This window comes from Chenopodium quinoa, unplaced genomic scaffold (assembly GCF_001683475.1).
Source record: "Chenopodium quinoa cultivar QQ74 unplaced genomic scaffold, ASM168347v1, whole genome shotgun sequence".
Taxonomy (NCBI): Eukaryota; Viridiplantae; Streptophyta; class Magnoliopsida; order Caryophyllales; family Amaranthaceae; genus Chenopodium; species Chenopodium quinoa.
Window position 1 is genome coordinate 1459 of NW_018745247.1, and position 16317 is coordinate 17775.

General features: G+C 42.9%; 1 protein-coding gene across 1 annotated transcript; it reads right to left on the reverse strand.

The window, feature by feature from the left end:
* Positions 1 to 1219: 1219 nt before the first annotated feature.
* On the reverse strand, positions 1220 to 1900 carry LOC110711229. The gene is made up of 2 exons (XM_021889604.1): positions 1779 to 1900; positions 1220 to 1664 (listed from the first exon to the last, which is right to left on the reverse strand). Exons 1-2 carry the CDS (start codon positions 1898 to 1900, stop codon positions 1220 to 1222), a joined length of 567 nt encoding a protein of 188 aa, XP_021745296.1.
* Positions 1901 to 16317: the final 14417 nt, after the last annotated feature.

Consider the following 16317-nt stretch of genomic DNA (forward strand, 5'->3'; position numbering starts at 1 on the left):
CCTCACAAAACTAAACATTTCGACGGAATATTTTGTCGCAAAATACATATTCCGATGGAACTTTCTGTCGCAAAAATATTAATTCCGACGGAAAATTTCCTCGCAAAATACAAATTTCCGTCGGAAAATTGCGACGGACCGCCAATTAAGGTCAATTTCAAGTCCGACGAAGTTATATCCGTCGTAAATTCCGTCAAAAAGAAGGTTTACGACGGAATTTCTGTCGTAAAATGCCCAATTTCCTACAAAGCGTTTTTCGACGACCGGTTCCGACGGAATTCCGTCGGAAACCTTCTTTCTGACGGATTTTGGATTTGGACGAATATTTTCCGTCGCAATTTTGCTGTCTTCTAATAATCCCATTGTACGCCGATGGCCCATCCACTACCAGAAATTTAGCCATTGCATCCCTTGCAATTGCTCCATCTCAAAACCTAACTGGAGAACTATACTTCCCTTCTAGTCTCACTGTCGAATCGTTAAAGCCAATTACAGGATAAGATACCGGCGTTAGGTATTGTCTTCCTATTATCAATTTATTAAACGCCTGCATAAACAAGACATTAATTGAGCTTCCCCTATCCACCAAGACTCTTTTTACATCAGTCCAATTGATTGTTGCTATTAGTACCAGGGGTTCATCATGCGGGAAAACTATTCCCCTTGCGTCTTCCTTTGTAAATAGTACATCCGGTATCTCAGACGGCCATGGGTGATCATTAACATTTAGGGCGTTAATGATGTGTCGATGTTCTGATAGGTGGTGTTCCGTGCCCCACTTATCGTATCTCAGTGAACTGACCACAAGTTATCACATCGACTCTTTTTCCAATAGACAGGGGTGGCTGCCCACCATCCTCCTACCGATTACCTATCTTTACCTCTCTGGCCTACCTTCAATTTGTTGGCGCTCCGGCTGCCAATGCGGTGGTTTATTTCCTCTGCATGCAGCCGATACTAAGCCAAATGACCCTTCTTATCGGTTCTTCAATTTTATCCTTTAACTGTTTATAGTCTTCAGTATAGTGCTCCACATCTCGATGAAACATACAATATTTTTTTGCATACCTTCCTTTTGCCTTCATCGGTATGGGCCTTACCCATGCTTTTCGGTTCTGGTTTACTGAATATATTACATCCCTTGGTGCATTCAGCTGTGTGTACAAACTGTACCGCATTTGAGCCTTGGTGCTTCTGACCTCTTGCCAACTTCCTCCCCTTATTGTGGTCGGGTTCTTCGGCCTTCCTCCTCCTGAAGATCCTCCCTCCAATATAGGATGATTCTATTGGCTGAACCAACTTGGCTGCTTGTTTTCATCAATTCTTCACTCTTTATGTATTCATGAGCTTTGTTAAAAGCCACTGCCAGTGTCGACAGATTCTTCCTGGTCAAGTACCTCTTAAACTCTAAGTCGTTAAGGCCATTCACCAACGCCATAACCGCTATTTCTTGCAGCAACTTTGGGATTGTGTTGGCCTCGACATTAAACCTTCTAATGTAGTCCCTTAGAGACTCATCTTCTTTCTGCTCAATCGCCATCAATTCCCCTAAAGTTCTTTGTCGCACACTTTTAATAATATACCGCCCTACAAACATCTCAGTAAACTTCTGAAAGCTGTCAATCGTTCCATTCCCAAGATGGTTGAACCAATCCGCTGCAGCCCTAGTCAGAGTGGTCGGGAACACTTTAAATCACACATCATCCGAGTTGATGTACAGGATAATATGCCCCTCGTATGAAGTTATGTACCTACTCGGATCTCCCCTTCTATCGTACCAACATGTCGTCATTTTGATTTTCTCCATAGCCTGATCCAGGATGATCTGTGCAAATGGTGACGCCCTCAACTGGACTACTATTCGCACCACACTCTGTCGATGTTCTTGTACTTGCGGCATGTTCTGAGGATTGTACCTCAGACTCCCACTGAGTTGCTTGCGATCTTATCGCAATCCTTCATGCCGGAGCCTATGTGAACTTCCGGCTTGATTAAACTGATTGCCAAGATTTGCAATCGACATCTCTCCTCCATCTTGAGTTGCCCCTACTTCCTTCCTTTTCTTACTCATCGCACTCATTACCCTTGTTGCCATTTCCAGATCTTTTAGTGTAAACTCAGCCTTGGGGTCTGGGTCCATCCCAACCTGCCTTTCCGGGGTTATCGGCATATGAAACTGATTACCTTCTAAAGTATGGGTTTCATCTTCAATCACAATTTCTGGGTCCGGCACCCCAGTCCTCACTGTTATCCTCTGGTTAACAACCTTACTAGCTATCGGTGTGTTCTGATTTTCATCCATTTTTTTTTATTTTTTTTTTTTGAGAAAGTGAGGTTCTTAGGCGATAGAAACAATTACTTAGCTTACCCTTCTTCTAGCGCCAATTGTTCCTGCAAGATCCGACAACCCGGATTCCAAGATCCCAAGCCCGAGTATGCAACCTGTTATGCTCCTATCGGCCAGACGAGAACCTAAACAAAGAACAAAGATTAGCTAACCCCGGGGTGGATCCGGGGATAACCACTCCGATGACAAAGTTCATAAAGTGTTAGAAGAAGATAAGAAGAAGAGAGAGAGAAATGAGAAAGAGAAAGAAGAGAGAGAGAGAGAGAAGAGAGAGAGAGAGAGAATAAATGCTACTTTAATTATGAGGTAAAAACCTGATTATTTATAGCTTAATTAAGTGACATGTGGCTACATGGCATGCAAACTATCTTGCGCCAAGTGGCAAGTTGCTGATGACACGTGCCGATCGCTGACAAGCCGATTATGTCAGCCTTTTGCATAAATGTCGGTATGTTTGAGGGTTGTTGAGAAACCGGACCCGCTTAAGATACCGGCCTTTCTCACATTATCGGCCTATTTTCAGTACCTCCCCGTACAGTATTTAAAATAAATACGCCATTTTAGGGTTAAGACTCTCTCTTAACAATTATTCTCCCTAGATAAGATTAGTTTAGCCAATTTTATTTTCTCTTTCTTAGGATTAGATTAGGAGTCTCTCTCTCTAGTTTAGGAGTAGTTTTAGAGAGAGAAGCTTGTTTTTTTCAAGGAGTTTTTGAGAGATTGAAGAAGCAACTATGTGAAATCTCTTCTCATCTATTCAAATAAGCATTTCTAACTTTCTCTCATCTTTATTTTTTTCCTTTATTTCTTGTTTTTGTTTATTTGTTTATTGATTAGAGTTATTAATTAGTGTAATAGTTTAATTTTAGCTTTAATTCTAGTTTTACCTTGCTTTCCATGTTCTTCTTTATCATGTTAGCCTAGATTTTATTTTATGGAATTGGATGAAGATTATGTTGATGAATTGAATGATTTATTATGATTTGTATGAAATTGATTCTTCATTATTGTGTATAGATGATTCTTATATGGATTAGAATCAATCTAGATAATTGATTATATGTTCTTAATTGTGCTTTCAATCAATTATGCGAAAGTGAGTTATTTGAGAGTCTTAATTCTTTTATACCCATGCTAGGCTAGTTGCACGAGAGTGAATTAGTTTAGTAGGATAATTAGCATGCTTAATTACGCGAGAGTGAGTTGAGTGTGTCGATTGTTCCTAATTGAGGTCATTTTCATCTAATTGCAATGTTGCTTGTGAAATGCATTAATGAAATGAATTCCACTTTCCCTAGTTTTAGTTGTTTACTTTAAGTAGTGTTTTAGATGTTCATCTCTCCTTATCTCGATCATCCTAGTAGTCTAATTAGCATAGATTGATACACTTGGTCTTCGTGGTTCGACCTTATACTTGCCACTAAATAATTTAGTGTAAGTTTAGGTATTATAAATTTTTTAATTTGGTTAGGCTTAGTAGTCCAAACGACCAATTAACCTCTGTCTTCATGTCTAATGTCGATCAGAGAGCTTCATTTTTCTATCATTCAAATCCTCTGTCTTCATGTCTAATTTTCTTCTCCATAGCCTTCAATTCTGTCTTTCATGAAATCAACCTCCATTTCCTTCACAGCAAGAGAAGTCTTTTTTTCAAAGAGCTTAAAACGCAAAGCAGCATCCACTCCATTGCTTACATTAACCCACTGGAAAATCCCACAATCACCCACCTGCACATATAAAACCCAAATTTAATTTAATTAAAAACCCTAATTCACATAATTCAATACAACAATTTTAAGTGATTGCTGAATTTAACTCACTGGCCATTTAGGGCAACCGAAAAACTTCATCCCTGCATTATCACCTATTTTTGCCATTCGAACCACTGCAACAACCCCACACCTGCACTTGAATAGTGAAGAAAACAATCCACGACCCATTAAATAAGAAGATCAACTTGACATTGCGCAAAAATAGTTCGGTTCATTGATGTTGACAGAGAAAAGGGAGTAACAATGGAGAAAGGGAGGAAGAAAGTAGAAAGGGGTCTTTGTTTCGGAGAGAGAGAAGAAAAGTCAAACCTTTTAACTTGGTTTAAAAAAAAAGAACTGTTAGAGATTCCACGTAGGATGTTTACACCCTACAACAAGTTACTTAACTGGTAAGTGTAAGGAGGGTGTTCCCATCATAGGGGATCTTTCTCCTTAAATGCCCATGACCCTTTAAAAGCCTAGGACTTTACACCTGTTAGGGTGTATTAGGATTTGAATTCTTGACTGTCTGGGGGACCTTGAATTAGAATTGATCCTTTCATCCTGCTTTTTTATAAGAAACAAGTAGAAGTCGCCAATGAGTTTTAGGAAAACTCATAAACCTTGTGCATGTCTTTCTCCCAAGTAGAGTTTAAGGGATATTTAGCACGAATCGTAAGTTTAACCTTGCCCAAATTGGTCTACATTAACCAGAAATGAGTTCGGGACGGAGAGAGGGTACCAAGATAGCTTTCCCTTTTGAGGGGAATCACTATCCTATCTCTAGTACGGACTGTACTAGCTCTTCCTTTTTCATAATTTCATCATAAAAAAAAACATGCAATGTGATACCTATAAACTAAGTTAGTTGATTTTATTTAGACGCGTCAATCATGTAGGAATTACATTGCAAAAGTCGTTATTCTTATTGTATCAGTATTCGTGAAAAGAACCAAAATAAACAAGATTCGCCTTGGTTTAAGTGATCAATCAACAATTAATTATTCAATTCTATTATTTATTTAACGCAAGATACTATTAGGAATTGATTAATTTAAAGGTTCGTTTAAAGTGATCAAACAATACTACTTAATTAATTAAAGTTATTTTAAACAAGAAAATAATGGTGATTGATCTAGGTGCTCGGGAATTTACCACTTTTCTTAGCTAGATATTCGTTTGAACACTTATGGACTCTATATTATTCAGGAACCTCCATCGTAGTAACTAGTATTAAAGGGGTTAGTTTTTAGGGCAAGAGGTTTTAGTAGCACACAAGTTCACAAATTTTCTGCCAGAGTTTTAGGTTAATTTCTATCTATTTTAGCCTCACATTAAGCCTCTATTTAAAAAGAATGGGAGCGTTTTAGGGTTTTGAGCATTCTGCCGCAGCAGGTGTCGCGCGCATCTTAATCACTCACATCTTAATGGGTTGCGCGCGATAGCCCAACGCAAGTGATTAAGATGCGCTACTATGGGAAGGACAATTGATGATCTTACGCGCAGTATTGTGCAAAGATTCAATTTTATATTTTTATGAAATTCTGAAATTTTCCGCAAGCACATCACTAGCATTTTCGCTAGGTGTCGCGTGCAACATATGACGTTGCGCGCGCTAGGCTAGCGTGACTCTTTGAGATGCGCGCGGATTTCTCTGCGGCATCATTGATTTTTAACTTAGGCGCCTCTAAATCTGTCGTAATTAGGTTTTAACCAGGGCTTAAGCCTAATTATGATCGGGTTTAGTAAATTGGACCTTATTTAATTTGTTTTTGGGTTAGGCTATTCATTTTTGCAGTACTAGTAAAAGGCTTATCTCCGACGGACTTATTCCAACGCCAGTATTTTCCGTCGTTAAATTTAAAGTTTACGACAGAATCTTTTATGTCGTTAAAATCCGTCGCAAAAATCACTTTCCAAAGGAAGTTTTGTCCCAATTTTTCCGACGGAATTTAATTCGGTCGCAAAATTACCTTTTCGACGAAATTTTCCGTAGGAAAATTATTTAAGTCAAAAGAGGGAAATTGGCTAAGCTATTTCACGAAAGAAAGAGACAAAGAAGGGAAGAGAGAGAAAGAGAGAAAGGGAGAAAGAGAGAGAAAGAGGAAGGGGTTTTAATTGAACTTCTCAGATCTGCCGCCGCCGGAGTCAGACAGTCGCACGACTGTCTTCCCCCGCCATCAAAGGTCACCGTATTACTTCCTCCTGTAGTTCTCCGCCGCCGGTGAGGTTAGTTTGGTTTTTTTTTATTTAAACAATCCGGTAAACCGGCGCCCGTAGCCACCACCGACTATTTGCGAACAGCCACCACCGGCCCCTCATAGCAGCCATCGTTCCTCTGTGCCGTTAAGAACAACCGGCGTTCAGTAGCTGCCGCCGGCACGTAATTTTTTTTAAATTTCTGTTTTTTTTTTTGTTATAAACCTTAACCACCACCGTATTATACAGGTTCCTCCAAACTCCGTCCTTGGTGCGACCAGAACCACCACCACCTTCATCCTCTCGCCGTTCAACCGCCAGTATGTGTTCATCTTTTTTTTTTTAATTAAAATTGACATTTTACACCATAAATAAGGTTTTTTTTTTATTATTGGTAGGATTTGTACATTTCCTTGCATTGAATCTCAATAAAAAGTGCAGATCTATCGGTTAGTAACATTATAATTTCTAAAATTCTTAGTTTATTAGTTTATACTTGACATGTTAGTGACTTAGATATATGTTAGTTTATTATTGTTTTTATTTTGTGTTAGTGTAGTTTGATTTAATTTATTATAATAATGGTTAATATGTTAGTTTAGTATGGTTTATTATAATAATGTACGGCATGACATGTTAATTTAGTAAGGTTTTGTATAATAATGCATGGCATGATATTTTAGTTTAGGTTGATATGTTATTATAATAATGTACGACATGATATGTTAGTTTACTTTGGTTTAGTATAATGTATGGTAGTTTACTTTAATTTATTATAATTTAATAATGTATTTTAGGTAATTGAGTTAAATATTATAATAATGGACGACATGATATGTTACGGCATGATATTTTAGTTTATTTTAATATAATGTATTTTAGTTATTTGAGTTAAATATATTTGTTTTATATAATGTTTAATGTAATGATTTATTATTGTTTATATCAATTTACTTATTAACACTAATTAATTATATATGATTGTTGACATAAATTTAATTATTAACACTAATTGTTTATATATGATTGTTTATATCAATTTAATAATGATTATGTTATATTTATAATGGTTGTGTTTTTTTCATTTTCATAATCATTTGCCTAGATACCCGTTCAAGGCATACTCATTAGGAGTATGTCTTGAATAGTCCCCGGTTCGAACTGTTCTTGAACGTTTATTCTCACTTAAGTGGTGAATTTATGCCTTGTTATGGATTCTAGGGAATATTCTGACTTGTCATTTCTCTACAATGTTCTCTGGGTACATGTGACGGGTTATCTAATAGCCTATATCGTGTACTTGGAGAACTAAAGGGAAATGCTGCCGGATTTTCCATAGAATTGAAAACTTGGCATACATTCTCTAGTGAGATTAAATGTCCAAGGATGGGTTAGGTTGGAGTGATAAGGACATTTAGACATCATTTACAATCTTATTTTCATATTCATAACATTTTTGATGGATAATGACTATTCAATACGCATTGTGACTAATGTGATTATACATATTTGTGAGTTATGTAGATGATTAGGGGATTTTGCTCCCACCAATCGGAATGCGCCACGTGGGCCAATCAGGTCCTGCCAAGTGTCCCCCAGTTGGAACTGTCAGGGATTGCCACGTGGCACGCGCTTATTCGTCCACCTTGGACCTATTATGTCATGACATGTGGCATACTCCATGCCTAATGGAGAAACCGGCCACCCAGGCCCAACTTCCGAGGGAAGCCCAATCAGCCCTAGGTTAACCTAAACCTAGGATGGGCACGTTTCCCAAGGTTATAAATACCTCCCTTAATCCTCATTAAGGGAGAGGACGAGAAAACACATTAATTACACACAGTAATTACCGGCTGATCTCGCTAACAAAGCAGATTACCTACATTAAACACTCTCACCTAGAGAGACCCAATCACTTTAATTTCCGCGTTAATTACTCCTTAATCAAGTACTAACTTGACCGTTGGAGGCGGAGCTCCCACCACCAGGAGTCTCCGTTATTTTGCAGGTACAGGCGTCCGGTTCCAGTCTCGGAATTGTAACTCTCCCGCAGGACATCAGAAAACCCCGAAACATTTGGCGCCGTCTGTGGGGAGAGTACTTCTGAGATGGCATCCAAGTCCACCGACTCCTGAAGAGAGGCGTCCCCTAGACGACCCTCAAGTTCAATCGGACCATGATACCGAGAGTGAATTTGAAGTTGAAGCTCACACAGCTTCAGACGGGACCCTAAGGGCCCGACGTACCCGTCATACCGAAAGGAGGGAACGGGAACATCTTCAAACTGGAAGTGAGCCAGCAGGCGCACCCCCTGTTCGGCAACAGCCGACTGATGGGTCTGCTCCCATCACAAGGAACGAACTCATGACCTTCATGAGGAACTTCAAGGGAGAGATTCAAGAGTTGATCAACAAGAAGCCGCCTGCTCCAGTCAAGGAGCAGTCGGCTAAGAAACCCTCCACTTCACTGAAGAGGTAGCCAGTTCAAGGGCGAGAGGCGACTCCTCATCCTAAATCTAGGAAGCGGGAGCCACCTGCCCTTGATTTCACAAAAATTCCGTTTTCCTACAGGAAATAGGAAACCTGTTCGTCATATTCAGGCGGACGGGTCGAAGCAAACATTCACAGACGCTCGGCTACTGCTAGAGCAGAAGAAGAGTGACTGATTGTCAGAGTCGGCCTCTACTTCAAACTTTCAAGACAGTCTGCGAAATGCCTCGATGAGGCATACTCAGTCGTATCATGAGAGTCAGTCAGGCGGCACCTCTCGTCAGTCCGGCTTTCATAGCGACCAGGCGGTACCAAACTTACCATTTGTGCCGCAACAACAGTATTTTTTGCAGCCACCTCCGTTTGGTGGACCTGCAGCAAAAAAACGTCCAACCTATGGACTGGCAGCTACGGTTGCTTAGACTTGGTGAACAGCCGTCGGCCTTCTCCAAGGAAATTACTGAAGCCGCTCAGCCGGCCAAAGTGAAAAATGTACTAGTAGGCGCCTATGACGGCACTACTAACCCAGAAGACCATCTGATGGCATTCACCAACCTGATGTACCTTCAAGGGTTGGATGATCCCACTTGGTGCAAGTGTTTCCCAGCGACTCTCAAAGGAATCGCACAACAATGGTTCGGCAACCTGCCGACTGGTTGTGTAAATAGTTTCAGGACGCTTGCTTACTTATTCACCTCCAACTTCGCCATGAACATCCCTGCGAAGAAAACGACCCTTGATTTAGGAACAATTCAGCAGGGCGAGAAGGAGGGTCTTTGTTCTTACATCAGGCGGTTTAACCTGATGAGAATACAGATTCAAGGGTTACCGGATGAGGTAGCCTATACTGACTTTTTCAGAGGTCTCAAAGACGGGTCTACCTTCAAATTTGATTTGGTTCGAAAGAGGGTGGCGACTCTTCAAGAGGCCTTGATTGAAGCAGAAGCCTATATACAGGCGACTGATCTTTGTACGGTAAAACAGTCGGACGGGAAAAGGTTCGACAAAAGAGAAAGACGACAGAAACAGTCGTCAAACAAAGATGAGAAGAGAAAAGAGGTCTGGGCGGGTGATTCCTCTAAACAGCCGGCCCAGAGAAAGAAAAAAAGAATTCAAACCATACTCCCCAAAGTATGCGTTTAACAAAGATAACCAGTTTATCCTAAAAGAAATCAAGGGACGGATCTCAATTGAGAAGCCGGTCCCCATGAAGGGTTCTGCAAACAACCGGAACCAAGATAAATTATGTGCTTATCATGATGATGTTGGTCATCACACCAATGACTGCATCAGTCTCATGCGATATCTGGACCGCCTAGCTGAGCAAGGTGATCTTGACACTTATGTCAAGAAATCTACGGGGAACACTTCCTCAAAAAAGCAGTCGGCCAAAAAGAATCAACAGGCCGACAGCTCCGATACAGATGATGCAGTCGTCTACACCATTGCAGGCGGCTTCTCAGGAGGCGGCCCCACTATTAGGGGCAACAAATACAATATCAGGCGGTTAGATGTAAATTCCGTTCACCAAGAACGGCCGTCCAAATATTCATTTCCTGAGATTGTCATCACTGAAGAAGATCTAGGAGGGGTAAGAGGGCCGCATGACGACCCTATCGTTATTGAATGTAAAGTGGCCAACCAGAGAGTTGGCCGAATCCTCATAGATACCGGAAGCTCCTCATATCTCATCAGTAGCAAATGTCTGTCGAAACTAAAATATCAGACTGATTGCATACATCCGGCCTCCCACCCTTTAGTAGGGTTTGGAGGAGGAGTCGTCCACCCACTGGGACGAGTGGATTTACCCATCCGCCTGGGCGAAAAAGGGGAAGGACGACACATGGTAGTCGGGTTCCTGGTAGTAAAAGAACTCTCGGCCTACAACATGATTCTGGGTCGACCAACCCTGAATAATTCCAAGGCTGTTATAATCCCATCTCTTATGTTGCTCAAGTTTGAGAGGGATAATGGAACAGTCGGCTCCCTAAGGGGAGATCAGAGGATTGCCCGAGAGTGCTATCTCTCGGATGTCAAGCCCACTGTTATGGCCACTGGGTCAAGCGGTGAAAAAACAGACCTTGACAATGTCAAGGAGAGTGCGCCTGTTCAAGAAGCAGGCGGCAAGAAGAGAAAGGCATCCCAGACAGGGGCCGCAAGAAAAGAAAGAAAATAGCAATCATTGGCAGAGGAGCGGTCGGATGAGTTCCGCCCTCAGCCGGCTAGTGAGCATGCGGACCTGATCTTAGACGACTCACGTCCTGACCGAACAGTCAAAGTTGGGACGACTGCCCTGAGAGACCTTGGTGACGACTTTCACAAACTATTGAAAGAATACAAGGACATCTTTGCATTCGAAGTCCATGAAATGCCAGGCATTAGTCCTGATCTGGCGGTACATAAACTGGCCGTGGATCCGAAAAAGAAGCCGGTACGGCAAAAGAAGCGGAACCATGGCGAAGAAAGAAGTCAGGCGGCAGCCGCCGAAGTTAAAAAATTACTTGATGCAGGGTTCATTCGGCAATTTTACTTCCCAGACTGGGTTGCAAATGTGGTGCTTGTTAAAAAGCCGAATGGCACCTGGCGAATGTGTGTAGACTACACAGACTTAAACAAGGCGTGCCCCAAAGACAGTTACCCTCTGCCTAAAATTGATAACCTGGTCGACTCAACAACCGGCCATGCTTTGATGAGCTTTATGGACGCCTATTCTGGTTTCCATCAAATTCCTTTATGGAAGAAAGATCAGGAGAAGACGGCCTTCGTCACTGATCAGGGGTTATACTGTTACACGGTCATGCCGTTTGGTTTTAAGAATGCCCCGGCTACCTTCCAGCGAATGATAAACACTGTGTTCTTTGATCAGATTGGGAGAAACGTCGAGGCATACATTGATGATATGATTGTCAAGACTAAGCTTCAGAAAGATCATCTGTCGGACCTCCGAGAAACTTTCGCCACACTCAGGCGGCACCATGTCATGCTCAATCCCAAGAAATGTGTATTTGGAGTTGAGTCTGGGAAATTTCTCGGATTCCTTATCAATCAGAGAGGAATAGAGGCGAACCCTGAGAAGGTGCAGGCGGTCATTGACATGCAGTCGCCTCGTACCATCCGAGAGGTTCAGAAGTTAACAGGTTGTCTGGCGGCCTTGGGAAGATTTCTAAGCCGATCAGGCGACAAATGCCTATACTTTTTCCAGGCAATTAAGAAAAAGGCAAGGTTTGAATGGGGGCCGGATGCTGAGGCCGCCTTCCAGAAATTGAAAGTTCACTTGCATTCCTTGCCGAGGCTGGTCAGCCCTTTGCCCAAAGAATTACTCTACATGTACCTGGCCGTCTCTGATCATGCGTTAAGCGTTGTTCTCCTTGCTAAAAGAGACGGCTGTCAGCTCCCGGTCTACTTTGTCAGTCACGTACTGAAAAATGCCGAGTTGAGGTATCCCCTAGTGGAGAAATTTGGTCTTGCACTCTTCATGGCTGTTAAAAAATTGAAGCCCTACTTTTAGGCACATGCAGTCGTCGTGTATACAGACCAACCTATCAAGCGGCCACTTACCATCATGGAGTCGTCAGGCCGAATGATCAAATGGGCCATAGAAATATAGAGCCTCGAAGTTACTTTCGAGCCTAGAAAAGCAGTGAAGGGGCAAGCCTTTGCTGACTTTATTGTAGAGATGACTCGTCCTCCTGACTCTCAAGTTCCAGACCAAGTATGGAAGGTATATGTGGACGGAAGCTCTACTTCAAATGGTTGTGGAGCAGGCGTCATATGTCAGTCGCCAGAGGGCGACAGGTACGAGTATGCTCTACGCTTCAGTTTTCAGGCTTCAAACAATGAGGCAGAATATGAAGCTTTACTAGCCGGGATCCGCATGTGCAAGGCGGCAGGGGCAAGAAAAATAGACGCATGTTCCGATTCACAATTGATAGTGAGTCAGTACAATGGCGAATACGAAGCAACCCATCCGGCCATGATCAAGTATTTACAGGCGGACCGACAAGCAGTCGGCTCCCTTGAGGATTTCCATCTGATCCAAGTGCCGAGATCAGAAAACAACCAGGCGGATGCACTGTCAAAATTAGCATCATCCGCCTCCTCTGATACTCCTCGAACTGTTTTTTGGGAAGTAATGGAGAAGAGAAGCATCGAGGAAAACCCTATTGGAATCCTAGACAGAAGCTCAACCTGGATGGATTCAATCAGGGCATATCTGACAAACGGTACACTGCCGGATGATCCTCAACAGGCGGCAGCACTGAAAAAACGAGCCACCTGTTTTGAAATGATAAAGGGAGAACTTCACAAAAGGGGGTACCTTCAACCCTTCTTAAAGTGTGTTACTCCAGAAAAGGGACGAGAGATACTAGACGATCTTCACTCTGGTTACTGTGCTTCTCATATAGGCGGTAGGACGCTTGCTCAAAGGGCAAGGCGGCAGGGCTACTTTTGGCCTACTTTGGAAGCAGATGCAATGGAAATGGTGAAAAAATGTGACAAGTGCCAAAGGTTTGGCAAACTAATTCACCGTCCGGCTACTGACCTCACTACCATTCATAGCCCACTACCGTTTGCTAAGTGGGGCATGGACATTCTGGGTCCATATACGCCTGCTACAGGCGGAACGAGGTACATACTTGTTGCTGTTGACTACTTCACTAAATGGGTAGAGGCGGAGGCTGTAAAGGGAATCAAGACGAAAGATGTAATTTCATTCATTCGGAAAAATGTCATCACTCGGTTCAGGGTTCCCATGTCTATGGTTTTTGATAATGGTCCCCAATTTGAGACGCCTGTTCTCAAAAGCTGGTTGGGTGACCAAGGAATTGCAAACTACTTTGCATCTGTCGGCCGTCCACAAGAAAACGGCCAGGTAGAAGCCTTTAATAAAATCATCTCTGACGGTCTCAAGAAAAAGATTAAACGAGCAGGCGGCCTATGGGCGGATGAACTACCACATGTTCTCTGGGCCATTAGGACGACTGAAAAAGGGGCGACTGAAGAAACTCCATTCCTCCTAACTTACGGTGCGGAAGCTGTTCTTCCAATAGATCACTACGAGCCGACTCTTCGAGTAATGTTATATGACGAAGAGGCAAACTGGGAAGCCATGCGCCTGTCATTAGACTCACTTCCTGAAAAGAGAGGCAATGCTGTCTTGCGCCATGAAATCTATCGCCTGCGAATGACTAGATCATACAACAAAAAAGTACACAGGCGTCCACTCAAAGTGGGGGACTTTGTACTTAGAAAAATGGAAGCAATTGGTAGGGCTAATGAGTCTGGCAAATTAACTCCCAACTGGGAAGGACCCTACCGAATCTGTGAGGAAGTCAGGGACGGTACCTACCGTCTGGAAACACCAGACGGACAACCGTTGCCTTGAACTTGGAATGTAGATAATCTTAAGAAATATTTCTTTTGAATGATGTAAATAGTCAAGAGCTACTTAATAAAAGTTTGCACTTACTATTCAATTTTGTACTAAGAGGGGCACGCCTACTAACAAATAGTCGGCTACTCTCCATTGAGTATTTTACTCTATTCTTAGAGGGGCATGACGTCTGTACCTTTACAGTCGGCTACTCTCCATTGAGTATTTTTACTCTCTTCAGAGGGGATGCCGTCTGTACCTTTACAGTCGACTACTCTCCATTGAGTTTTTCACTCTATCTTCAGAGGGGCATGCCGTCTGTACCTTCACAGTCGGCTACTTTCCATTGAGTTTTACTCACAATAGGGGCATGTCGTCTGGACATATAGTCGGCTACTCTCCATAAGAAGATGGCCGACTGGTTCCAAACACATAGCCACCCCCCTAATACTTAGCTAAAAAGATTAGGGCCTGGCCGACCCTGTGCCTAACAGGCGGCTACCCTCCTTTTACTTAGCACCTACGTTCACCAAGAACTTACCAAGGCCACAGGCCGAATGATCAGACCAGGCGCCAAGCCAACTGATCAAATCTACAAAACTAATACGACCTGTCCCAACATCATAGCAGTCGTCCGGCGGCATCCCTCCGGATTAAATTCGTCGCAGAGAGCAGCTCCCTTTTGGGTGGAACATTGCTCTATAAACTAATTACACGACACCTATACGACTGTCCCCAAGGGAAACCACGTAGCCGTTTTTGAGACAAGGATAACTCTATCACTAACCAAACCAGTGGTAGCAGTTGACATCTGAGTCAGATGACCGCCTGTATTACTTGGGATAAATGCAGGGGGTACCTCTTGAGTTAATAGCCAACAAACATTGGCAAATCAAGGGGTCTAGCCGGCCTCCGCCGCCTGGTACCTCTACTTCTCAAGCAAGAGTGACGGCGACTGAGTAACACCAACGTTAACTCATAGTCACTCCCTCAAACTTGGTATGGAACTCAAACCCCTATTCCTACTAGGTAACCTATTGAATTAATAGCCAACATACATTGGCGAATCAAGGGGATCAGCCGGCCTCCGCCGCCTGGTACCTCTACTACTCAATCTAGAGTGTGACGGAGACTAACTCCTATGTTAACTTATAGTCACTCCCTCAAACTTAGTATGGAGTCTAAAAGGTATGAGTCGTCCGCCTGTTTTTAGCAAATAGGGGCTCTCAACCACTACTCCTGCTAGGTTAACAAATTATGAGTTAAAAGCCAACAAACATTAGCGAATAAAGGGAAACAACCGGTACACGCCGCTTGTTATCTCTACTACTCAGTTCCTTGGCGACTAGGTAACACTCATGTTTACTTGGTCAGACCACTTTCCTACTTGGTTAAATTTACAAATGACAGGACCGCCTGCCTAAAAAGGATCCAGACCTTAAAATAGTTCGAATACCGATTGGATAAATGGCCGACTGATCGTCTATCCTGGAAACAGACAACCAGTCGTCCAGGGGCATAGGCGGCGTGACTAACTATTCGTACCTATCTGCAACTATCGGCCATGTAAAACAGTCGATCTAGTGAACAATTGGATATTAGAATATGGAATACTTGGACAAATTTGAGGCAAAACAAAAATTCATTAAAAAGAAGCCGGCCATTAAAGACCGGCAAAATATTCAAAGCCCCGGCCCCCTGGCCGGGTAAATACAAAACAAACGGCACGCAGGCCGTGGAAAGAATACATAAAGCTTAAGAAGGGGGCAGATCTTCAATATTAGCAGCTGCCGCCTGGTCAGCACTCTTCTTGCTGGACTCGGCTTCAGCTGCATCCTTTTTTGATGCATTACCCCCAAGCGGCACAAGCGCCACTACCGGCTCCTCCTCCTCCAACGCTTCCTCCAACGCCTCTTCCTCAGCAGCCGCCAGGATCTCTTGATTATATGTATCAGAACACTGGCGGTACGTTTTTTCCCATGAGGCAAAGTCGGCATTAGGGAAGAGGCGGCCCCAAGTCATGCGCTGGATTTGAGCGGAGTCTTCCATCATCTCCCGGACCAGCTCTTTCTTCTCTTGCTCGGCCTTTTCCGAGAGCTCCTGGGTAAGACTCTTCTCTTGGGTCACCAGGCGTTCCTTTACGTTGGCCAAGGATTT

Bases quoted from the DNA above. Each gene is read 5' to 3' on its own strand.
- LOC110711229 (XM_021889604.1), bottom strand. From the start codon at position 1,900: ATGCCGCAAGTACAAGAACATCGACAGAGTGTGGTGCGAATAGTAGTC. The intron at 1,665-1,778 runs GTACGATAGAAG...CACTCTGACTAG, and splicing joins ATCAAAATGACGACATGTTG to GGCTGCAGCGGATTGGTTCA.